We start from the raw sequence: 27,336 nt of genomic DNA on the forward strand, positions 1-27,336 counted from the left end.
ATGGTCCAACTATGTGAATGGGTAGTAAGACAGAATCACAACCAAGAGCTCTAGTCTAGCCCACAAAAATTCTACCCATTCACAATTTTCTAAGACCCGAATGCTGCAAACACTTATATACCTGATTAACTTTAAGCAAGAATAGTCTTACTCACTGCCTCGTACACATACACACTTTTTCCGTATTCCTAGAACCATAGAATACTAGAATGGAAGGGACCTCAAGAGGTCAGAATTCTAATCCCTTGCACTCACAGCAAGATCAAAATCATTTTGAGGATGCCTGACAGGTGTTTGTCTAATCTGCTCTTTAAAATCTTCAAAGATGGAGATTCCACAACTTCCTTAAGGTTTTTAAGCACTAGAATAAATTGCCCGATAGGAAGTTTTTCCTAATATCCAACCTAAAACCCTATTGCTTCAATTTAAGCCCATTGCTTCTTGTCCAATCATCAGAAGTTAAGGAGAATAATTTTTCTTCCTCTTCCTTGTAACAGCTTTCAGGTACCTAAAAAGGTGTTATGTGCCTTCTCAGTCTTCTCTTTTCCAAACTAAACAATCCCAATTCTTTCAGTCTTCCCTCACAGGTCATGTTTTCTAGATATTTAATCATTTTTGTTGCTCTTCTCTGTACCTTCTCCATTTTTTATGCATCTTTCCTGAAATATGATGACCAGAACTGGACACAATACTCCAGATGAGGCATAATCACAACAGAATAGAGGGGCAGAATTACTTCTCATGGCTTGCTTACAACACCTCTGTTACTGTATCCCAGAATGATTTTTGCCTGGGTTTTTTTTTTTTTTTTTTTTTTTTTTTTGGCAACAGTCTCACACTGTTGACTCATTTAGCTTGTATGTGTATTCACCTATACCAACCACTGATTGATATATTTGCTGTTTTGTGTTTTTCGAACTCCCTGAATTTACAGAAATATACAAAACAAAAAAGAGAAAGTCACAATCCAGAATGAATCAGAGTGATATGCTCTCGCTTGGCAGCATAAGAGCCTTTTGAAAACAGTTGTTTTTGAAAAATGACTCACTAAATTTTCCAGCTATCAAGACAAACACTCTAGCTCACCACCAGCTAATTAATATCAGAGAGCTTTCAAATATATCCAATGACTTCTTAAATTATTTTTAAAAATAGAAGATTTGTTTTTCTTTATTTAAAATCATTGTTCTGGGGTGGGGTTGGGGATGAAGGGTTCAGTATGCAGGCTTCCCCAGGGAGAGAGGACTACCCAAGCCCTCTCTTACTGCAGCAGCTTGAGGCCAGGTGAGAAGTGCCTGTCCATGGCAACTGCCTCAAGCACAGCTGGAGGAGATGTGCATGCCCCCTGTTTGGGAACAGACAGACACACAAACTTTCTCAAATATATAGTAGAAAGCTGTCCCTTCCTCCACCACTCCTTGCCAAATTGGGTTATAGCTGTCCCAGTCCCAATCTCTGGCCCCTTGCTGCCCCCTGTGTTCATTCTGCAGTACAACTCTCTCCTACTAGACCTGTCCCTTCCCATTTTATGAGAAAAAATTCAATTCCACACATATCCCATTAGACTGGCACAGCCAAATCCTGACTTTGCTTTAAGCTATAAGAAGAGGAAGCTGAATACCAAATTTGGTGGCCTTAGCTCTTACCATTTAGGATTTCTTGAACAAACAGACTCTCTCAGACAGACAAATACTATATATTTTAGAAAAATATGCCTAAGATACCAAAAAAAAAAAAAAAATCTTTTTTTACCCCATCTCTCTGAACCAAACAGTAAGCATTAGAAAAATAAACTTAAAATTTTGAGGGAAAAATCACCCACCCTCACAAAGAAAATACCACATATCCCAATGTCATCTCAATCACAGAAGGAAGGATGATGGTGATCTACTTGTGTTTACCAAAGAAAACCATATGTTAAACTAGAATAATACATTAATGTAATGTCTTCCATGCCACGTTGAACAAAAGATTTTTAAACATACTTAACATGCTTAATGCACACAGTACACGCATTACTGCATATTTTTTTTAAATTACATTTTCAAAGTTTCTTCACCCTGAGAGCATCTGGTGAAACTCTTAACAAAATTACATAGCTATTTATCTATGATATGTATAACAATGTACTAATATTAATTTTAGGAACTTACTCCATTGAGCAGAATTTTGTAAACTCACATCAATGACAAGACACAAGATAATTTAATTTTGCTCATTAGCAAGGCATTGATCAGAGGAAGAAAGCTGTATCACCAAATAAATTTTGTTTCTTTCACAAATGTACTTCAGTTTCATTATGTACGATTATATTTCATTGTCTAATAGTAAATGTTCTTTCATACAATTTTGAACAAAAATTGATGTCTTAGACATAAAATCTCACAGTGCAGATTTGTTCAGTTACACTGTATTACAATCACAACTTCTATTGCCATGACATTTTCACTGCTGGAAGGGGAAACAGTCCAAGAGGCCTATACTAAATCACTATGCGCATTCCTAGGTCAGTGTAGGTCCTGGACACAAAAATTCCTATTCTGAAATCTGTTTGACCTTGTAAAAGTACATCATTGTCTACCTTCTACACAAAAATAGCAATTTTGAAAGTGAATCATCTTCACCCTCTGACCTGTCGTCTGACTTTTCATATGATGGGAAACAGTGCAGAATAAACCTAATTAAAAACTGATTGAATAACATCCAACTCAAACACTTAAATAAAAAAAAGCCAATGCATCTACTTGCATGTTTGTATCTCCCATCACAATCATTATAAGGAGGTGAGCTCAGTGACAAAATGTACACACATACTGTCATCCCCTGAACAGACAGTGCACCAAAATAAATGAAAAACTGGAAGACCCATAAGAACCTGTAACAATTGTTGCAATTTAGCTACAGGGAAAAAAATCCTTTTCAATGACTCCCAACTCTCTATGCATTAACATCTTCAGTCTCTTTAATCCCCCTCACAATGTTTTGCCATATTTTAAAACTACTTTAATGTTGAAACAAAGTCTTGTTTTAAGTAGACCTGCTTTCCTGATTGAACAGACATATTTGATTCAGTAATCTGCCGTACTCTACCCCCAACCATAATGTGTCTTCTTAAAAAAAAAACAAAAAAAACACTGCAATGATGGAAGTTTACTTGCTTACCTCCAAAAATGAAAAGCGAACAGAGGACTGCATGGACTGCAAGGGCTTGTTGGGGTTGGGCTCAGGCTTCTTGGGGTGAGACTGAAAGTTAAAATAATGTCATCTCTAGTAAACAAAAGGTTCAGTAAAAGTGGCATGATTTACTTTCGGGGTTATGGTCCTTAAAACAGAAATTTTAGAATGCAATCTTGAATGAAGTGGTACATAATCATTCACTAATTATCACTTCTATTAGGCTCATCAGTCTTGGTCCACCCCACGTACGAAATTGATAACATTTAAAAAAAAATATGGGAAGCCTGGCAAAGCCTACACATTTGACTTTTTAGTTTAATCTTAGTCAGTTTAATGCTTTTTTCTCATGTGTATGATTATATATATCACACACGCAGTCTTTACACAAGATGACAGATTCTAAAACTAAATATTTTGAGTATTTGAAATTTCACATCAACTTTATAAAAATATACTTAGGTGACTACAAGAGAACTTTGGTGCAAATTTTCAAATTTGGGAGAGTCCATGGTCTCGTTTTCGAATGTGCTGAACTCCTGTAAAAGTGGGAAATGCAGATGCTTAATATCTCTGAAAACCAAGCCAAATATTTAAGTGATTCAGAATGGATATAAGCATTTAACAAACCACATCGGACTATTAAACCTTAGATACTCTCTTTAAAATACTTAGGAGTATTTATATATAGTTCTGCTTTGAATGGTTCAACTATAAAACTAGCATTGTAGGGCCATTGATGGATGCCAGATTATACTCAGTGACATGCACTTTTCCCATAAATGATTGCTGGAAACCAACTAGTTAGCTTTGCTTGCACTTCTGTATACTACTGAGTAGTATCTCAAATTCTCTCACCATTCCTCTAGATTTAGTGTTCGCTGTAGAGCAACAGAAGCAGCACACAGATAGACCAGTCACCAGTTTTTCCTCCCAGAATCAGGTTGTCTACCTGAATCCTGTGGTCAGCGTATGCTAGCAATTTAATACTCCCAATGATATACCACAGGCTGAGCTGCACCTGTACTAGCAAAACCATGGGGATAAAATGTGATTGATATAGAAATCCTCTTTGCAAAGTTTATGCATTCTTGAGCCAACGATCAAGGGTCTTGAAAAGGGATAAAAACTAAACCATTGTACCCAGGGGGATGGAATTCTGGGGAGGGTGTGCTTATGCTACTAGGTGGTCTTACATGTGAGCAGCAGTGCTGGGTGCATATAATAGATAGCCCTTTCAGGGAATGGGATCGTTGCAGGCTAAGAGATAGATTGTGTGCCCAAGATACTAGAGCAAAAGGCTGCAGATGAAGCTGCTGAGGTCCATGGGTGCTCAGAAGCACAATGGATCCAGGACCAGATCTAAGCACTGTCCCCTGGTGAGAATCCTAAAGGGGAAAATCAGCCAAGTTTGTGACACTATTATAAAATCTTGTTTTCAGTTGTTTATCACTTTGATAAATTTCTAACTGTTCAGACTGAACTTTTCCATGCTGGGTGTCTGTTTCAGACTGAGCTGGGTCTTTTGTTTTGTTTCAAGGAGGGGGAGGAAGGGAGGAGTTCAAGACAAAATGGCCTAGCCATTGCCATGAGAGGAGGGAAAATGTTCTTTTGACATGTTCAAAAAAATTCCTACAACCTTTTCATTGGGAATCTCCAAGCTTGGGAGCAGGGACCTGAAATTTGGCAGGAGGTTGCCAGTGTCAGGGATATGCCTTTTGCATTCATGTGGGAAAATGCCTTTAAATAATCCTCATACATGCTCAGTAGAGACTTGTTAGAATCTGGCCACAAAATTCAGACTCCATCTGTACTGGTTGTGTTCCCTTCTGTGACAGCAAGGACTGAGCAAGACATTCCCTGCTGCTGGTCCTGGGTACTATGGACAGAGAAGGAAATGCGTTTCTCCTGTACTCTCAACATTCCCTCTGCTGAGGCTCAGGGTGAAGTAGATTAGTGACTGGGAAGGACCCTGTAGTGAAGCCAAGTATAAATTTCCCAAATCCTTGTACAAACAAGTAAAATATAAAAAAGTAGAGACAATTTAAAGGTAAAGAGCTCACTTTAAAATTTTTGTTCAACTCTAATAAAACAAACTTAATAAAATAGGTAAGGTAATACAAATAGATACATAATTCTTATGATGACAATATTTTAACTACAAAAAGCAAACTAGTATTACAGCAATAAACATTTAAACAGAATATATATAATTCAAAACCTGAGTAACGTGGCAGCATAAGCCTAATCGTGGGAAGGTGCACAGCGAGAAGGAAAATATATATATTGTTTGGTACAAGTACTTACCTTACTTTACAAAAACAAAAAATATTTGTTGAACAGTGTTGTAAATGATTTTCCAACTTCTATAGCTGGACACATTATTTGCAGAATACATATATGTATGTTTGGTGATATTTAGTTTTAGAATATTTAAATGGCCATTTTTTCAGAAAAAGAGACTTCGACTATAAATTATTAATGGAAAATATTTCTGAGAGAAATTAATAATGTTATTTCTTAGAATACACTTTTGAAATCTTAAAATGTACCTACAGGTCACAAACTCTTCCAAAGTAAAAGGAGCAGGAGTACTGAGTCTTCATTCAAATGGGAAAAGCATAAATGAGAGAACTCCAAAGTTCTAACTACCAAGTTGTTTTCTATAATAAGGATCCTGGCACTTTTAATCAATATTAAAATGGATTATTTCCTTCGTGTGTGTGTGTGTGTGTGTGTGTGTGTGTGTATCCACACACTATTATTTTCCCCATGTGTACGTGAGTATACATATGCACACACTATATATTTGCATATATGTCTTCCTTTAAAACTTCCCAAATCTCTTAGGTAGTATCTTTCATAACTAAAGAACTTTTCCTTCATATTTTCACTTGTCGGATATTTCCTACATCAAGAATGGAGAATTCCGAGGGAATACTACAGAATCTGAAATAAACATATCTAACTAGATAAAACAGCAATTTCCTGGGGTGCCTATTTTATGTATAAATACATCCATAGCATATGGAAACTGAGAGAGTACGAATGTACAGATATAAATATATTTTATCTTTGGCTGGCTTATTTAAAACAAATATGTGCGGACACTTTGTAAATAGAGGCTTTGTCCAATATATTCACTATATAGCTAATTTGTATATTTTCATGTAGCTACTCTCTATATAAGAGCTGAAAGTGGGCAAACGAGTTAATCAGCTTTAAAACAATACAAGTAAACATACTGCTAAAATAGGTAAACACATTTACTGCAGAGACTGGATGCTAAGCAGGAATCATTCAGAATGCAATACAGTTCATTAATATTCGGTTACAAATGTAAAATACGTATCATACCTAATGAATGCTCACAAATAGCATTTATATTATGCTCTAATCTCTTGTAGTGCTCTCTGTTATTCAGCAGAGACAGAGGCCTTTCTGAAAGGCAACACAGAGATAAACAAACAGTAACAGAGAGGGGGAGAGAAAGACAGACACTATGGCCTACAGACACATTCTTTCACTGTGAGCTATTAGTAGGTTTCATGCTCTGAGATTCAGCAACTTCAAATATGCAGAAATATTTTCTTCTAAATATACCGCAATGTCCTGACTCTAGCTCACACATTTGCTGAAATCAACTGCAATGCATTAAAAACATGTTCCTTCAACCTAAGGCTGCAGTGTTCCGAGACTATCAGTACAAACATATATTTAATAGCTCTTGGTTGCACAAAAGCTAATGTCATGCAGAAATCATTAAAATATTAAAGACAGACAATACTTACTCCAAGGTCAACCCTGGAATCTGTAGCCTTTCCCGCTGGGCTTTCATTGCTGTTATATGTTACCACACTCTATTGTAACCATGACACACATTCACTGGCAGCATCCTGGTGATGACAGAGCCAAAATGAACCACTATAAAGGAATGGACTAACAATCTCTGGGGGGAGGGATGGTGTACTGCAAGTTTGGGTCCTTCCACCTCTAGCTGTCATGAAGAGATGTCAGCTGTCTTTTTCAGGTTAACAGCAATGCACACAGCACTGATTTTGCAAAGAGAATGAAGCCTTCAGCTCTGCACGTCAAAAAAAGCAGTTTCTAATCGCCTAAAAAAGCAGTTGCCTCACTGACACGCACACTTTTCATTGCAACAGAATGAGAAGTCTCCCTCGCCACACAGACTGACAGCTCAAAAACATAACAGCAGCAATGTATACTTAAAACAGTTTCCCCTCAGCAAATGTCAAACATTCACCACCTCTTATGATCCTACCAAATAGAATTTTAGCTGTCTTGTTTAAGTCACATTACCTCTTCTCTTAGTAAACAGAATTTATTCAGCATCTGCAACAATAAAACAGTAAGTCACTGAATGACAACCTAAGCTCCTTTACTTGATATAGAAAATTATTTTAGGAGACTTAGAAGCAAATACACTAACAATGAGTGCAACAAAAATTAATGTAAGACAAAGAGTTAGTGTTGTTTTGGGGTGGCTGCATTTGAATATTAAAAGGGGAAGTGTTATAAATACTTTATTAAGGATGAGAGCCAGACCACAAATTGAAGAAAGAAATTTTAGATTAAAATATAAAAATTGAGAACAAAGGCAATTTCATTTCAATAACAGCAATGCTTTACAGAGACTCTCAAAGTACAGTATATCTGATGTCTCTTGTTTGATTTAATCCTACCCATTCCTTTGATTTAATCCTACTCATACCTCTATCCCCTTCTTTGGTATATGATTTTTGTTTTTTTATTTATAAACTACTTGAAAAGGATGGTCTTCCCCCTGCCCCCAAGAAACACCATCAAATGTTAAAACTTTATGCAAGTGTTTATTATGAATACTGTAAGAATCTGAATATTTTATCCCATTCATGTCACTGTTTTCTATGGAGACTGCTTTATACAGAACCTAATGTAATGTGAAAAGAATTTGTGAATCATTGATGTTATTTTTATGATTCTTCTACTTGCAAATCATTAGATTTTTAGTTATAAAAAAGTCTACATACACAAATATCTCCTTTTCCTTATGATAGCCTCTCTCTCTCTCTGTGTGTATAAAAATCTCTATCAATATTCTTGCCCCTCCCCTCAAAAAAACCAGCCTATGTAAAAAGAACATCATTAAGGGTGCAATGGAAAGTTTTCAAAAGTTAAAATACCAGAATTGAAGTTGCCTGAGCAATTTTTGTTCACCTCTATTATGCACAGGCATTATGATACAGTTTTAACTATGCAACATTTTTTCCACAGGACTGTTGCCTCTTTCAATGCACAGGATGGATTTTCTCTGAGGATCATTCAGAACTGTTTTGTAAAGGAGGAGGTTATCTCTAGGACACTACTTTGTTTGTAGTAGAGTTTAGAAGGTATGTCATGAATGAGACAGGAGACTGCAGGAAGAGAAATGGATAGCTTCTTGGTTAAGGAAGTTAAATAACCCCTCCCCCCCCCCCCCCCCCCCCCCCAACCTCTAGAGATAGCAACTGGATTCTGAAGAATTTAGCTAACAAGCTCTAACAACTCAGTACTGAGCATGTGCAAACTAAATTTTTCCCTTCTCTCATTCTCAGAAATGATTGAAAAAAATGTTGCTGGAAAACAAACAAAAACAACAAACAATCAAAATATCCTCCACACTGCCTGAGGTGGACATCATGCACAGAAAGTTTCAGTATGAGGAGTTCAAGTACAGCAGAAATACAAGGAACTGAGAACAGGGTCTTATGCTGGGAAATGTCAGGAAACCTTAACCATGCATAGGCAGTGGTGCCAATCTCTCTCATAATATTACACACCATCTTCCAGTTTTTTATAATGAGAAGCTAATGTAGGGCCCTTTAGTTTACAACCTGATGTACCAACATCACTTATGATGTCAGCACAAATGAATACAACTATTGAGGCAGTGTTTAACAGCAGTTCCTAAGACTGTGTAAGCCATTGGTGCTCATTTCAGCATGACTCTTAGATTGCACCTTCAGTCTTTAAAAATATAAATAAATACTTGTGATGAGGTGAAAGCATTTTATTAAATAATGTTATATGTAAGATTTTCCTAACCAATCTGTAAGAAAGATCAAATTTGGGTCTAAGGGACTGTCAATGTACTTTTGAAAAAGATACTGAAATCTAGATATTAAATAATTGTTTGCAGCTTACTTGTAATTAGTAGCACCAACAATATGTGAGGTACTATACAAACAAAGAAGGCAGCTTATCTCCCTGGCTCCAAAGAACTCATATCATTATGAGGGATGTGTTAGTGTATCCATTTACACGGTTAACAGATGAACCTGGGCTCATTGGTTAACACATACAGTTACATGCAGACTCTCTCCCCTCTCCCTGCTCATGTAACCACTGAAATTTTCAGTGGTTACATGATTACATAATTGAATGCATTTTAATACACCTAATGATTACACACAAGACAATAAATAAGTTACGTTTTTATTTCCATTACACATTTGTATTAGCTAATATTTCTAATATAATTTAATTTCACCATTGACCTTAGTTTGCATTCTACTGGAAATAAAGAAAATAGAAAATGGGGTATTTGAATTCCTAAAAGTCCAATTTAAAAAAAAAAAAAAAAAACTATCAAACTCAAGTAGGACCCACCAGAGAGGACTAGGCCACACCTATCCTTCAAATAGGTACTGGGTCCTGTCGTGAGGGCAGGGGACTGGACTGGACGACCTCTCGAGGTCCCTTCCAGTTCTAATGTACTATGATTCTATAAAATAATCTTACTTGCCAAATTCTAAACTCTCCCCCATTATCTGACAGGAAAGCTAATTCATCCAAGCTAGGATGTATTCATGGAAATATATTCAAGTTATTAACTTGAGATAGGGTGTGTGTGTCAACTGTTAAAAGCACAAAGGAGGAAGCTAGGCACAAAACTTCTAGTGGTGCCTTTGAAAAATCTATCCTCACCCCAATTTGTAAGTAAAACACAAGCCACTCTTATAACTATTCCATAACATACAAATGCCGCTAACTTGTACACAGGCCATTTGCTACAAGTCATCCTTTAAAACTCTTACACCACCAGGAGAGGCAGTCAATTTCTTGGGGGCAGGGACAATTCTGTTCTCAAAGGGCCTAGCATAATGAGGTCCAAGACAATGATTAGGACTCTTAAGTGCTACAAATAATTAATAATAATAATAGTAGTAGTACGTTATAACAATTGAACTGCAGTTTAGAGAGGTGATGCAACTATGGGACAATACAAAGGAAAGCTGCACCCCCTGTGTACAGATTTATACTTCTGTAGATTTTGAGACTGGGTGTTTGTCTACTGCTATTATATTCACTTAAATTTTCTTCAGGTAATATTACCGCTATACACAGCATCTGCTTCTATGATAGTTGAGAAAAGGTCATCTTGATGAGCAATATCCACTAAAGAATAGGAAATCTGTACAACTACTAGGCAAGATGTGTGGCTTCTATTGTATAAATCTTCATAACCTTTCATGGTACATTTAAAGGGAAAAGATAGTACTGACTTACCAAGGTAACAGCTAAATAGCTCCAAAATTTTTATTAGATTAAGGCAGTACCACAACCTTTTCCATATAAAAAACAACTAAAAGGAGTAAATTTCAGAAGCACTGGACACCTTGCTTCAAAAGGCAATACAAGTTTCAGAAATTTACCTTTCACACCAAATTTGACATGAAGGTGAATTAAGAAGACATGCCTGTAAGGGTACATCTACACAGCAGCCTCTATTTCAAAATGTCAAGCTGGACAACTTCTAACTCATGGTAACCCTCTTTTCATGAGGACTAAGGGAAGTCAAAGGAAGAGTGTTCTTCCTTCAACTTCCTGCTGTATAGACAGTACCAAAAGCCAAATGAAGCTATTTTGACTTAAGCTACGCAATTGATGTAGCTGAAGCTATGTAGCTTAGACTTTTGCCTTGCTGTGTAGACGTGCCCTAACAAAGTTGTTAATTCACCAACTCTGTATAGTGACTAAAGTCAGCAGTATGTAAAGGAACAAGTTAACCATGCTGCATGACAAGCTATAAAATAATTATTTTAGTATAAAATTGTATAAACAGACAATACATACTTCTGGCCTGGAGGATAGCACTGCTGGTGTACATGTGGGTATATGAGAAAGAACTGGACTAGCAGCTGACTATAGCAATTTAACCAGATGTATGAAGGGTACTTTGAGACCCAAAAAGACACAAAATCCAATTTCATGTTCAATTAGAAGTATATTCTTAAATGTTCATATTAATGTTTAGTTGACTCATGATGGTAGTTCAAGTCAGCAGGTGGGTCTGGGTAATCATCTTTTGTACATGCTGCAGTTCTGAAAGACTTAGGAAGATGATTTACTGAAGAACACAATAGTGAATTCTGCTCTCAGTTGTATTTACACAGCAAAATTTAGGCCTTAGTTTAATTAGATGAAACATAGCTACTAAGAATTGACTCCCCATTTAGTTAAAACAAATCTGAAATTAAACTCAATCAATTATCTGCTAGAAGTTATACCTACCAGCTTCTGATTGGGAAAACAAGTGGTAATTAAAATTAGGCTTATCTTTTATTTCTGAAATAAACAAAATTAAATTTACTTTCAAGATGTATTGATTGGGTCAATGCTTCATATAGTCAAAGATCATTTAAACTTCATTATCTCTACAGTAGTGTCAGCCTTGAAACAGGTAACATTGGTGTTTTATTGACGTTTTATAACGTTTACGTTAGCACCCTATATTACTATTTAGTATGATAAAGATTACCCACTGAGATGGGTGTTGAAAAGTTACATTTCCTGTTAATTTGCTGTAAGTGGAAGGTGATTAAGTGCTTGCACTGACCTCTTGCTGTTTAGCTCAATGCTTTATTGTACTGAAGTTCTGACCTCCCCTCTATCATTGAGTAATTTAGTTGCACAAAGATGTTTTTACTAACAATTTTCAGAATCATCAGCTTTGGATAATAAAATTAAAATCAGTTATTAACATGTGGGGATAAGGCAGCTTTCTCAGGTTTGTACATCAAGTGCTTGTATGCCAGTGGGATGTCCAAGCAAAACAGAGGATGCTTTCCTTTGCATATACAAAGCAAAAGGAAAATAGTGGTAACTAAATGCCAGGAGAAAGTCCATTCTCAAAAACAAGGAACTATTACCAGCAATCCAATTTCCTGAAAGCCAATAACCACAAAACATCACATCTGCTGTCAACCAATTTGCTTCTCAGGCAAAATCAGTCTGACCAACTGCAGAAATATCTCCTCGTTTAGTTTCTGCTCTGTATAATGTCAAACACTCAGCAAGCCTACAATTAAAAAGTATTGTTTCCTGCCAGTTAGACTGACCTGAGTATTGACAGATACTGCCTATGTTGACAGAAGCTCCCACTAAGGTACTGTCTCTTATCTTGAGAGACTATCCTTGAACCAAAACATGAAGATTAGAGCTAAGGGGAGATTTCCAAACAGGTGTTAGAACCTAGAGTGGCTAAAGATGAAAGCCAAAATTTTCAAAAATGGGTACGTCACCTAAATCCCCATTTCAGATGTCTGTGGATTTATGAGTTTAACCTGAAAACATTCACTTTTTCAAATCTTGGCAGAAGAATTTAAGATGTGTATTTAATCCCCCAAATCCACTCAAATGCAAAAACCTAAATATTGATCTCCCTTACCGCCATATGGAATATCTATCACCACATTCCACATTTTCAGGTCCTTGTCTTGTCCCTCATTTCTGTCAACTCACTACAGTTGTTTGGTGTCTTCCTTCTATATTCCTACTATAATTCATGCCCACTATAACTCCAGTGCAAGTCTGAAATAGCCACAATGATTAAAAAAATCTAAACAGGCCAGATAATAAGTTATTTCATCTGTCTTTCCCAGACTGTAGTCAACAGGAGTTTATATTCTTAAATAATGATAACATGGTGTAATTCAGCTAGTAAAGTGCTAGTGAATCTGTTTTTATTAGTAGTAACTTGACTAGAAGATTTACCCAGCGTTGCTCAGTTCCTTATCTCAAATTGCTTTGTGGTAATTTTACAATACAACTGTTCCTCCTGCCAGACCCCTCCCTTTCTATGTTAGGAGAAACAATTGATCAGTTAATGTTCACACTGTACTTTGAAGATATAAAGTAGCACACAACATTTATTAAAATAATAGATTAACTTTTTTTATTTTTGAATAAACAAATGTAGACTGACAACCTGTCTGTATTAACTTAGCTTGTCAAATCATGTCAAAGCTATAGGACCATGGCTAATATGGTTCACAGAAAAAAGGAAATATATTGTGACTATTCTACCGGCACTCTGGATCAACAAGCTTGGCTCCTGATCCTTTCATTCATCTTTGAACAAACCAGACTACACCCTAAATTAAAATGGATGCTTTAAAAAAAGCTGCTTTCTGTAGAATCTCATAATTCCACAAGTCTCTTAAAATAATCTGCCATCAATGAGAAAAACATGTGAGCAAATCACTGCGATGGAATAAGACTTTGTTTAATGTATTCCCAGCTCTGGAATTAAAATCCTCCAAATACTGTTCTCCTTTTCTAAAAGGAAGGCTAAAGCCTCTATTTGCCAGTTTGCTGAAGGGTACAGTATTACACTCCTTCCCCAGAGTGATGCGACTTTCCTGCTAATTCTTGCAGGACAGGGCATGGCAGGGCAGGGCAGGGCAGGGCAGGGCAGGGCAGCAGAGAAACAGAGCCTATAAAATAATAATTTAACTTGAATTGCAGTCTTGAGAAGAGGACATAGTACCTATAAAATGGTCTTTAACTAAATACCACTCAGTAATGTATGTCTTTGTGCTTTCAAACTAATACAAATCTATGGAAGTCAGCTACATACACAGAACAGCAGAATATTCAGGTTAAGTAATAAATTAAACTACAGATCTATAATTAAATAGTGTAAGACATAGTTTGCTCTCAAGTAATGCAACATGGATTTAACTTTCAACACCAACCCTGGAGTTTGCACCCAGTGCTGACAAAGTATCAAAGTAGTAAAGATGCCACATTGGTAGCAGTGATGTGATAGGCAAGAGATAACTTTGTGTCCCCCTCTTTCAACTAGGAAATTAAAGATTAGATAGTACATCTTGGGGAGCAGGGAAAATATCCCTTCCACCAGCAGCTTCCAACTTCCACAGATCTGCTCAGGTGCTTGCTGAGTTCACCTATGCTGTCGCGTCTATTACCAATGTTTAGCTTTGTGAAGTGGTCTGAAGTTTACAGCATGAATTGATATTGTAGCATAAAATTCAATATTCTAATAATACTCTTTAATTTCAAAACCAAACAATGCACTAGTGCCTAGCAAAGCTTGATGGCACTCAAGCTTTGCAGTGGTTGCTTTACTACTCAGAATAGGAAAACAGACTGAGTTCTCAAAAACAAGACAAAAAAGTTTGAGAGTCACTCTCTTTACTTCAAAGAAAAAAAAATTAATGTTTCACTGTGCACAATTTATTCCGGGAAGTTTTGCATTAACAACTACTGAATTTACATTGCTTTGATGCATTTTGATTATATCAGTCTGAATCTGGTGCAGCTCATCAGATGTAGTTTTGACAGAAGTTCAAACACAGTCCCTATTCTTATATTGTTCCCATTATTATGGTACCAGAGTGCCTTACACATTACACACAACAGAACCATCATAGTTTATCTTCCTTTCCCACTCAAAGCTGACCTATTTCAAATTTAGAGTTTTATTTTGTAGAAACAATGTTTGAGAAGTGAGCTTTGCATTTAGTTCTAAATCAGAGAGGTTTAACAGCCATTCTTGACGTTAAATTCCACAAACTTGGTCCAGCTCCTCAGAAAAATTTTCTCCTACCTCAATTATTTGCTAGGTAGTCAATGGAATAAGCCTATTGATGACAGCTGTAGTCACAAACAGAGAGGAAGATGGTCTCCAGTACCTTGGACTAGCCCAACAAGGGTGTTAAATGCTATGTTGAAGAACTACCACTGCTCTCTGTATTTAATGAAGAGCCATTACAAAGAATGGTGCACCAGGAGATTTGCTTTTGGCCAGGTATGTCTGACCAAACAGCCTGCTGCATTATGCACTAGATAAATAACATCAAGGGGAGATGCCAAATGAGCTACAATAATCAAGGCTGGAGGGCAATAAAGTATGGATCTGTGTGACCAGTCAACAACTCCAGAGTTGTGGACACCATTTTTGGTCTCCCGCAGATGGAAGACAGGACATATTTTGCTGTTGTGACTCTGAGCCGTTGTAGCAGTGAGGAGTCCAGAGAGACCTAATGATACAGAAAGACTTCACCAGACAATCACTGCTATTAGTGATCTCAAAGGGTCAAGACTTTCACTGGACTGGAAAAGGAAGGCTCAGCATTACTGATGGCAGCTTTGACTGCAGCCATTTTTATAAAACTACTACAACTACAACTACAACTACAACTACAACAACTACAACAACAAATCAGGTCTAAATTAGCTATCATGACACAAGAAGTCATTCTGGATAGCTCTCTGAAAACATCCACTCAGCATGCAGCAGCCATCAAAAAAGTAAACGGAACACTGAGAATCAATAGGAAAGGGATAAATTATAAAACAGAAAATATCACATTGCCTCTATATAAATCCATGGTACGCCCACTCTTTGAATGTTGGGAGCCAATGTAGTTGACCCAAATCAAAAAAATATATTGGAATTGGAAAAGGTACAGAAAAGGGCAACAGTATGTGTAGGGAACAGCTGCCATATGAGGAGAGATTAATAAAACTGGGACTTTTCAGCCTGGAGATGACATGACGAGGGGACTATGATAAAGGAGTATAACATCATGACTAGTGTGGTGAAAGTACATAAGGAGGTGTTATTTATTCTCTACACAGTGCACAGACAACATGTAGATCTTTTTGCCAGAGGAAGTTACAAAGGCCAAGACTAAAACTGGGTTCAAAATAGAACTAGATAAGTTGAGGAAGGATAGTTGAGAATGGGTGACAGGATCACTTGATGAATACCTGCTCTGTTCATTCCCTCTGGAAAATCCAGAATTGGCCACTGTCAGAAGACAGAATACTGAGCTAGATGGACCTTTGGTCTGACCCAACGTAGCCATTCTTATGTACCTGTGCAAACAGATTAATTACTTACCAGGAGGGAACTGTACTAAATTACCTTGCATTTGGTTTTGTCACTAGCTCCTCATCACTGTTTTTTATAAGAGCAGGTGCTGGATTATAGGGTTAAGTGAAAGTTTAACGAAGTTATTTCATCTCCATGAAAGTTCTATGGAATGGGACTTTTCCATCTCTGTGGCAAAAGTAGCACCAATTTTTTGCATCCTGCAAAGCAATGACTTAGATTGGAATCTTCTGAGCAAGAGTCTAATCTGAACTAGCTATTGTTTTCCACTATCAAAATCAAATCTCCTTTACTACTTTCTGTTGCAGGTCCTCTGAGAATCTTGGATATATGTGGAGGTTTTCATGTGGGCTGGCCACTTATAAACATACCCTCTACTCCTTAACACAGAGGCCACGCAGCACATCAGAAATAGTAAGAGGTACTATGTCATAGTGCTAGTCACCACTACAAGACACAGAATTAGGGCATCATAAAAATGGAAAAGAAACAACAGACTATTCCTAGGAGGCTTTCCTACAGATTGTATTTTACAAGGATCTCCATAAATATGCCACAAATGAGCAAGTTGCTGTAGTGCATTTTATTAATGCTTTAATACAGCACAATAAGGTAAAATTGGGTGGTCCGAGAGAATGTTTCATTGGAGTCTACTTGGGGTGGAAGGTGTTCCTACTATTCTACAGAAGATTTTTTTCAATTGTGGCTTTAAATAATATATTCAAATTTTAGAAGTTTTTTTTAAAAGTACTTTGAAACATGAACTATGCACTGTACTGATAGCTCTACTTCATTTTTATGTTGCCGTGCAAAGGCCATAGAACAAAAAGTGTATTCATTGGAATTGTTAATTAACTTTTTGAACCATGAAACAAATCTGGAAAATAGACCTTTGGGAAGTTAAGTAGGCAAGAAGCATTTCAAAACACAACAGGATCATTTCCCATATAAAATACTACCGGTAGATATGAGACTGCAACCTTATGCTTGCAAGAAATCAAACATACAAAATCAGCAAGTTTGAGAAGTTAAGGTTTCTAAGGGAATACCTACTTAGTCATGTTGCACACTCTGTATGTTTTTAAACATATACGTTTAATGTCATACGCCAGTACTGGATTATCGGATGATATACATGTAACAAAAGAGCGGAAATGGCCACAATCATGTAACTCGTGTTAAAGACCATATGATTATCTTTATCTTGAAATTGCATTACACACCTATCTACCTATATATGAAGGTGAGTGTTGTTCTTGGCTGGGATAATTTAACAAGAAATCTCATTTTGCCAGTGTACATATCTCAGAAGTGGGCCTTAATAGCAGTTTCCTTAACAATGGCATCTTAATCTTCCCTGCTAGTGTCCTAACACCTTTTTGGCTAAGAGTACCACAAAAAGCTAACAATCATTTTTCCATTCAAGTTATAATATGTTAATTTTATATCTAAATCAATATTCTTCAAATGAAATTCTGAAATTTTTCTTCTTTTCACCAATTTGCAAGCAATACAAGAGCAAACATTTCCAAGCAGAAAATATAGGGAAAATTTATTTTTCCCATCTCTCACAACTCCAAAATAGTTAGAGTGATTTTGCTCATTTTTTTAGAATAAAATAAATCCTGGAAGTTATTAACCCAAGTAAGATGCTTAAAAGCAACTCAACGAATCATGGAGGTTCTCACAGCTTTCAAGTTCCTAGCTGAGGACTGGAGAGCTGAGCTCCCAGGACTGTATCTAGGTCCTGGTCCATTGCAGGAAACCAGAGAGCACTTGTGTAACTGGGTGCTTCAGAACTTCAAAACTTGACTCCTCAGGAGCCTACCAGACTGGTTTCCATTAGAACCTTACCTATAAAAAGAATAAAAAAAACAATGAATGGTCCTGCAGCATTGCCTATGATTCAACAAACCCTGCCTACGATTCAACATTTGTGGAACCTGAACTTCAACCAGCTCTCTCTCTCTCTCTCACCACATATTCCATGCATTCTTTTTAAATCCCTTTACATTCCCACTGACATATTACTAAGACGGCACTTTTATAAAACAGAGTATCTAATGAAAGTGTAACACTGTCTGAAATAGAGTGCCATCCAGAATATTTATATATGGTTAGTCATTGGAAACATGAAACAGTATCTCCATCACATAGAGGCACCCAACCAGTTACTCTTTCATTCTAACAGGCTGAAAGTGGCATTCTCCCTGGGAAAGGCAAATTCTAGCTGATTGAAGGGTGCGCCTACATGTAACAACAATCAACAAAAAATATGTAGCCATTTAAATGTGAGAATGGTGATTGAAAAGCATTCACATCCTCTATAACTGAAATGTCAAATAGCCTAGTTACAATTTACTAATTCATATGAAAAGGCAGAAAAGATAGGAAGTACGGAAGATGGAGAAATGCACCTCTTTTCCCATATTAAAGAAAAAATCCACCAAAAGCTTAGCACTTTTTCACTTGCCAGTGAGTTAAAGCTGTGGGTTCCAAACTTATTCCAGGCTGACAAACAGCCTCTTTGCAGCAATGGAGACTAAAGAGTTCAATATGAAATGGTCCGCACTGAATGGCTGTGGAATATGGTCTTTTCAGGGGCTTATGCTGCACTGAGGCAAGGCAAATCAAAATACCAGGGCCAGCATTTTTCATTTCCTCTGTAAACAGCATTTGGATCAGTACTAATAATTTGTGTCCAAATGAATAGTATTTCTCTTGAAACTGTGCAAAGGAATAACCCATTACTTGAAATATTCAGTACAGTAATATGATTTTAAAATACTTGATCATACAAACTAGTATAGCCCGTTTGTAATTTCATAAGTATTTAAATACTTAGTGGAAATAGCTGAGACAGTGCCAAAATAGTTAAAAACTCCAAACTACTCACATTCTTGAAGTTAGTGATAGAAATGTAGCCGTGTTAGTCTGGTGTTGCTGAAACAAAATACAGGACTATGTAGCACTTTAAAGACTAACAAGATGGTTTATTAGATGATGAGCTTTCATGGGCCAGACCCACTTCCTCAGATCAAAAAGTGGAGGAAAATAGTCACAGCCATATATACCAAAGGATACAATTTTTAAAAAAAATATGAAAAGGACAAATCACATTTCAGAACAGAAGGGGGATGCGGGGGGGGGGGGGGGGGGAAGGAAGGTGAATGCCAGTGAGTTAATGATATTAGAGGTGGGGAAGGGTAGATGTCTGTGAGTTAATAGTATTAGAGGTGATAATTGGGGAAGCTATCTTTGTAATGGGTAAGATAGCTGGAGTCTTTGTTAAGTCCCCTGCGGAGAGTGTCGAATTTTAGCATGAATGCCAGTTCAGAGGATTCCCTTTCAAGTGCAGATTTGAATGTCTTCTGAAGTAGGATGCAGGTTAGCAGGTCATTGAGACAGTGTCCTTTCTGGTTGAAATGACAAGCAACTGTTTTTTCTTTGTGATCCTGTCTAATGTCTGTTTTGTGGGCATTGATTCTTTGGCGAAGTGTCTGAGACGTTTGTCCAATGTACATAGCAGACGGACACTTTCGGCACATGATAGCATAGATTATATTTCTGGAGGCGCAGGAATATGTCTTCTTGATCTTATAACTCACTTGGTTAGGCCCAATAATGGTGTCAGCAGAGTGAATATGTGGACAAAGCTGGCAGCGGGGTTTGTTGCAAGGGAAAGTACCAGGGTTGGTATTAGTGTGGTATGTCCTGTGGTTGTTGGTAAGAATCATCTTGAGGTTAGGCGGTTGTCTATAGGAGACTATGGGTCTGTCTCCCAGAGCTTCTTGGAGTTTAGTGTCCTGTTCCAGTATAGGTTATAATCTATTGATAATGTGTTGGACAGGTTTAAGTTGGGAGCTGTAGGTGATGACAAGTGGTGTTCTATTGTTGGTTTTCTTGGGTCTGTCTTGTAGTAGATGGTTTCTAGGTATTCGTTTGGCTCTTTCGATTTGCTTGAAGTTAGTGATGCCATTGCCACATTAATAATTATCTAGGTTATTTCGCTAAGAATGGCATGGTCAAGGAAGTCTGACAACAAAAGAGCTCTAAAAATGACTTCTGCTCTAATATATACAGTCAGTGCTGGTACATTCTACCTGTCCAAGCAACTCTTAAAATGTAACAGCTGTTAAAATTTCAAGGTAAAAATCTCTTTTCCTTCAGTTTGATAGATCAGCTGCCTGAGCATCTATTTAAAAGAACACAGCGGCTATCAAGTGCAATCATGCATAAGACATCAATTTAGTTTTCCCTACAGACCTTCCTCCAATTACCCATTTTCTTTCCATCCTTTATAGAATACACTAATTCAAACTTCCCTACAGAAGGGACAACCAAAGCAATGTTGCATATGATGATACAAGCAGCATCAGTTCCACTGTACTAATTCAGTCTCAAACTCCCTTCTTGAATTTTTTTTTCCTAGAGAGTAGGTACAGCAGATGTAGGCAGCTTCCCACCATATTGCACATATGATACTGTAAGAAAAACAATTCACACCACTAAACATTAGTTTTAGATGGTCAACAAAAATAGCTGTATGATTCATACAAACTCTTGTAAACAAATACCAAAATCTGGAAGAATTTGGGCAAGCCAGCCTTTAATAGTGATGGAATCAGTTTGTCTGGCTTCTAAATCTGAAAAAAGTCTAAACTAAAAAAAGACTAAAATAGAGATAATCAGAAACATGGTGCTACATCTTGGAACACACTGAATCAATTAGCACTAAAATAACTATTGTTTGTTGCTTAAATTCAAAGGACTTGTCACCAAGTGATAGCTTGATTAAATCAAGGTTGATCATTTGCATTTGTTTATTTGTTCTCTGTTGATGTTGCATTTCAGTTTTTACTAGAAGATATCACACACAGGGCAGCTGGTACAAGAAAAAGAAAAAAGAATGTTTGAACAAATTATTTTCTGTTTAGGTTTTTACAAAAATTATCTTGGGATCCAAAACCAACTACGAAAATACAGAACATAAAAAAAAAATCCCTCTTTTTTTCTAGATCACTTGCCACAAAAGTTAAATGTTTTAAGGGTTTTCATAGATTTCAAGGCCAAGAATAATCACTGTGATCCTCTAGTTTGACCTCTGGTATAAGACAGGCCATAGACCAGGTCACTCCAAGAATTTGATAAGTGGTCATGAGCAGCTATGATATTAATGAAGGAAATGTAGCATCTGGGATAGAGGTTGGGTGCAGAAAGGATCTTGGGGTAAGAGACTGGGGTGAAGAAAGGTGTATGAGATCTGGGAGGGAGTTTGGGTGTAGGAAGGGGTTGTGACCGAGGGCAGGAAACTGAGGTGTAGGAGAAAGTGCAGGGTCTATGAAGGGGGTATGGATTCTGACCTGGAAGAGGATACAGGAGGGGATGCAGAATCTGAGAGGAGGTTGTGACCTGGAACAGGAATGCAGGATGGGGTGCAGGGATTTGGGTTATGACTGGGGATAGGGGATTGGAGAAGTGCAAGGTCTGGGAGGGACTTGTGACCTGGAGAAGGGGTATAGGAGAGAGTATAAGGAATACAGGACAGAGTACAAGGTCTGAGAGGGGGTATGGGTGTGTGTAGGGGGAAAGATGGTGCAAAGGGCTGCTCTGAATGCTCCAAAACCGGAAGAGGGGAGAGGGGTATTTTGCATGCTGCCTGTCTTGCAAATAGGCAGCTCCCACTGGCCAGAAACAAGGCACTGAGAGATTGCGCTGAGGATTCAGGGAATACGCATAGCCTCTCTTTTACCTCCCACCATGCTTGCAGCATTCAGAAAGCTCTGAGCAATGTGCAGGGGTGGGGCAAAAAGAGAACCAGGCTGAGGCTCCCGCTGTGCCTGTGGGCCAGATCCAGCAGCTTGGTGGGACATATTTTGCCCACCCCAAAATAGACCTTCCTCCAATAATTCCTAGAAGCATATATTTCAGAAAAATACCAAATCCTGATTTTAAAATTGCCACTAATGGAGAACCTACCACAACACTTGATATATTGTTCCAATGGTTAATTACTTTCAGCATAAAAAATGTATGACCTTATTTCCTGTCTGAACTTATCTAGCTTCAGGTGTGGATCATGTTAGACATTCTCTGCTAGATGATGAGTCTACTATGGAATTTGCTCCCCATGTCCATATATTTTAAAATTCAATACCACAGACACACTTATTTTTAATACCATGCCACATTTCAGAAAAGACCTTAAAAGTCTCTTCACTTGCAAATCCACAACTGTAAATGATTACATAATTGTGCAACACTCCCCAAAATGACACTGACTAAGCTTCATACACTTCCTGTGCGCTCTTCCTGCCTAATGTTTCTAGCCACATATTGCAAATCAGAATGTCCTTAAAAGTGACTCTTAAAAGTAACAAATATAATAATTAAAAGGAACATGAGCTGACATGAAGTATTGTCCTTAAAAAAATCAGTTATGAAGAGCAATATTTCATCCTGATTAAAAAACTTTTCAGTACCCACGACAGACATATTAAAACATTTTACAACCACTATATGAAAATGAAAATATTTTAAAATGTTCTTAGCAGAACTTAGAAGTGGAGCAACTTCATGGCATAACAATATTCCATAGTAACAGGTTTTTTAGCAGGACTGCAAAGCTTCCATGGTTTGGGTAACTAACAGGGGATATAAACCTTTCATTGCATTACCAGCATGAATCCAGCTCAAGCCAACTATCAGCAAATTTGTTTTTGCAACAGAAAACCATTGATGAGCCAAGATGAAATGAGTTGATGATCTCAATCTTGGTAGTGGATAAGCACACATTTCAAATTCCCCACCGAAGTTGGTACATAAAACACCAGAATAGGCAAAAATGAAATGGATAGGACAAGCTCTCCCATTGCTAGCAACAGCAGTCCCCTCAAGGTCACTATGAGGTCATATTGAAAAGACATTAAGATTCAGACCTTTGTAAGATACACACACACAAAATCACTAAAACAAAGAAGTCTAAAAAATAAAAAAAACAACAAAACTGTATTTTTTTCATATACTGGAGGCATTTTTACAGAGTATATGTATAAATACTTCAAATTTAATATAGCCTGACGTTTTGTGCATTAATCACTTAAATATGTGAGGAGAAAAAATAACCAATTTTCAAGTGTGTTCTTTTCTCTTTCCTGCTTTATTAGCTATAAAGAAACTTACAGATTTAACAGAAACAAAAGGAAAAGCTATGTAGCACTTTAAAGACTAACAAGATGGTTTAACAGGTGATGAGCTTTCGTGGGCCAGATCCAATTCCTCAGATCATATTCTGAAAAAGAATTGCCATGACCATATAAGCCAAAGGAATACAATTAAAAAAGTGAACACATTATTAAACTGACAAATTAGATTTAGTACAGAAGTGGGGCGAGGGAGGAAGGGAATAGCTATTTATGAGTCAATGAATGGCTAATCAGGGGTGATAAGTGGGGAAGCTATCTTTGTAATGAGTTAGTAAATTAGCATCTTTGTTAAGGCCCATTCAAAATTAAGCATGAAAGTAAGTTCTGAAGTTTCCTTCTGTAATCTAGTGTTAAAGTCTCTTTGAAGTAAGATGCATGTAAGTAAGGTCATTAAGATTATGTCCAGGTAGGTTGAAATGAAAAGCAACTGGTTTTTCCTTGTGAAGATGTCTGATGTCTGATTTGTGGGCATTAATTCTTTGGTGAAATGTCTGAAGTCTGTCCAAGATATATACATAGATTTAACAGAAGTTATTTATAGATCTATTAATGATAGTGACCTAAGACCTGGACTCAGGCAAGTAGGAAGTATCTAAAGATATAAAATAAATATATATATATATATATATATATATATATATATATATATATATATATATATATATATATATATATATATATATATCTCCTATACATATTTGGTTGATTCACAGATTCAAAACATGCTGAACTGAAATCAAAGTCAAAAGTTGGTTAAACAGTGCCAAGGGCTATTTCTTTTCAAAAGGTCAACCTCCACTACACCTTTCAGCAGTACTACATTGTATGGACAGATTCAAAGATTTTCTTTGATGCTCTTATGCACTATTCAATAAATCCAACAAAGGTATCATACTAAGCCAACTTGGATTAGTTCTCCATAATAGAGCTCTAAGAAAACTTGTTCCCACGGTCAGCATTTTCTTCTAATGGCAACTTTTCAATCTTCTAAAGCAAGTAAATAGGTTCCACAATAGCGGCTAAAAACAAGTCTCTCTTCCCTAAATTTGAAATGGGAACAAAGCATTTAAAAATGCATAAGTATACTTAACTGATTTTCTTTCCATGTTTTATTGAGGAAAAATATAATTAAACTGAGTTCTATAATTCAATATTCATAAGTACTTGCATACCACTGGCTCCTGACCATGAACACATTCATTTGGAGTTTTAAAGAATGTAGCAATAGAATAAAAACTACAATTTAATTTAAAGACACTTAACTATTTCAGTGACTCAAATATGATTATTTATAATTGTGTAACAGACAGTCTGCTAGGCAGTTTGTAGCCTAAGAAGCCCAAAAGAGTAGGAATTTTAAATTCTGCACAGATATAAGGGAAGAAAGAGAAAAAAAATGGCAGCATCAGCTTGAACAGGGTCAGATTAAGGCAGAGGCACTAGAGTAGTATGATTACATACAAAATGCAGCATTCACTAAAAATAATAAAGTTTTTAACTTTCATGGTTGTGCCCTCTTCCTTCCTGTCACCATCCCCTCCTTCTTTCTATGCAGCCATATGGCCTCTCCCATCTCCTTTCATTCCCATGGTACTGCACCTTCTTAGCAACACTGCTTCCTCTATCTTAGCTCATTCTCCCATCACTATGGTACCGCCTCCACTCCCATTGCCTAAAAAAAGTGCCAGGTAAAATCTGTAAATAACTCAGCCACCAGTTATGTACACTGTTAGCCTAAGTAACCAAGTATCATTATATCCTCAGCCTCTCTGCTCTCCATGTGTGTCTTCCTAGTTCCCCACTCAGTTGGAATGACTTACATACAACTAGAGAATATCTTGGCATGAAAAGGAAAATACAAAGTGAGATTAGACTTTTAGTCTTTCTTGCCTGGAAATCCCTCTCATGATTCTGTTTCATTGCTATTGTTCAGGGCACTGTCCCTCTCCCCTATACTTCTCTTGGTTCCTTCTATCAGGTCCCAGGTCTCTGCTTCCTAAGCCAGTATTTCCAACCTGTAGGGCTGGATGTGCATTAGTCATAGTGAATTCATTGCATGGCCCATCAGGGGATTCAAGGGAACAGAAAACTTGTTTGTGCTAGTTGCGTGATAGCCAAACAAGCTCAGTAATTGATACAGGAAAAGAGGCATAGAATGACATTAAGTCATGAAGAAACAAGGAGGTTTTACATCAAACCATAGTAAATAAGCAGAAAGTAGCTCAAATTTCTCTTCTGATTACCTGGAAGCCTATTCATGGGCTTCCATCTTCTCACTGGAAATATGATGCTTCCAAAGCTTCCCAAACAAGATTTAAGTCAGCTACACGTCAAGCATTTAGCAACCTGGAACACATCAGTGTTACTAATGACCAGTGCATCTTCCTGAGGTCACCTAGAACAACTCCTCTGTCCCTGCCCCCCAAAATTAACATCTCTCTCGTTTTATTTCCTCTGTCAGGAGTTAAAACAAGCTCAATAGTTGTGCAGATTTGGATTAAATTGGCTGCCTCTGTAGCAGCAGAACTTTCAAGAGGCTACAAAAGTGAATATTTTCTGTGCTTGGTCTCAGTGAGAGTCTGCGGGCACTGGAGACTATTAGAATAAAACCTGAGATTGGATTGATATTCTTAACAGATGAAATTTAGTTGAGGGAGGGAGGAAAGTTGGATCAGTTACTGGAGACTGTCAAAAACTTTGCGTGGAAGGACAAGCTACAAACATCTCGAATGAGCAGACAAGGCCTAACTTCAGGAAACAATCTGATTCTAACAATCATACCACTTATTTTCCTCCCAAAAAGGGCAAATAGTATGAGAACTGTGACAAGGAAGCTCTGGAGTCTTCACAATTCCTAAAACAATTTTCAGGTTGTTTTAGGTCTCTGTTACAGAAACAGTATTGGGTCTCACTGATTGATGGATTGTCTTTGAAACAGCAAAGATCCAATAAAGTTGTTGATTATTTTTTCTACTCATCTGCTTGAACAGTTGTACCATTTACCTTAAAAGACCCAGAGGAGAAAACAATGACCTTTCTTCTCTGTGTTTCCTCATTACTACTTCTTTCCTATTTCACACCTTGCTCTAATTTTCTCATCTTCCCTTTGCCCAATTTCAGCCAGTCTTCCACTCCTCAGTTCCCCCTCCCCTGTTCTTTCTCCACCCATCAAACTCTCTGCCTTTTCCCCAAATCACACTGCCAATTTCCAAAACTGTCTTCAGCTTTTTCTTCTCTGTTTCCACCACAGCCTTGTCCCTGGAGAGATATACCTGTGCATCAGGGATAGTCTAGATAACACTTAGTCCTGCCTCTATACAGGAGATTGGACTACATCAGTGGTTCTAAATAAGACATTCATGTGCCTCTGAGGCTATGCAGACATCTTCAAGGGGGTACATCAACTCATCTTGATATTTGCCAAGTTCTACAAAAAGGCTACATAAAAAACACTAACACAGTCTCTACAAACTAAAATTTCATACAATGCCTTTGTGACGGCGCGTTGGGGGTCCCCCGTCTCCTGCACCCCGAAATGGCACAAACAGACTGCACCAGCCGGTGGAATAGAGGAAGTTTATTGCCTCTCCAGGTTACAGCACAACACAGATGTAGTCTGGTCACAAAGCTGGGCTAGGTTGCCTCAGGCCCCCTTGAGATGGGGGAGACTGGGCCCCTAAACTCCAGCCCCTTTCCCTAGGCTGTCTCCTCCATGCTCCCAGCCAGCAACTAACTCACTCTCTTCCAGCCCTGCCCCCCAGCCAGGGCAGCATT

General features: G+C 37.4%; 1 protein-coding gene across 5 annotated transcripts in view; it reads right to left on the minus strand.

The window, feature by feature from the left end:
- MAST4 (microtubule associated serine/threonine kinase family member 4) overlaps positions 1-27,336 on the minus strand; it is a 443,204-nt gene that overhangs the window by 194,101 nt on the left and 221,767 nt on the right. The window contains exon 1 of one of the 5 annotated variants that reach the window (XM_089779370.1): positions 3,163-3,585. The exons of the other annotated variants lie outside the window; for them this stretch is intronic. Within the exon in view, the coding sequence (XP_089635496.1) occupies positions 3,163-3,299 (137 nt within the window). The 5' untranslated portion in view covers positions 3,300-3,585. Of the gene's footprint in view, positions 1-3,162; positions 3,586-27,336 lie in introns of those variants that run through there. 5 annotated transcript variants of the gene reach the window in all.

The sequence above is a fragment of the Pelodiscus sinensis genome, chromosome 6, assembly GCF_052426305.1.
Source record: "Pelodiscus sinensis isolate ZL-2025 chromosome 6, ASM5242630v1, whole genome shotgun sequence".
Classification (NCBI taxonomy): Eukaryota; Metazoa; Chordata; order Testudines; family Trionychidae; genus Pelodiscus; species Pelodiscus sinensis.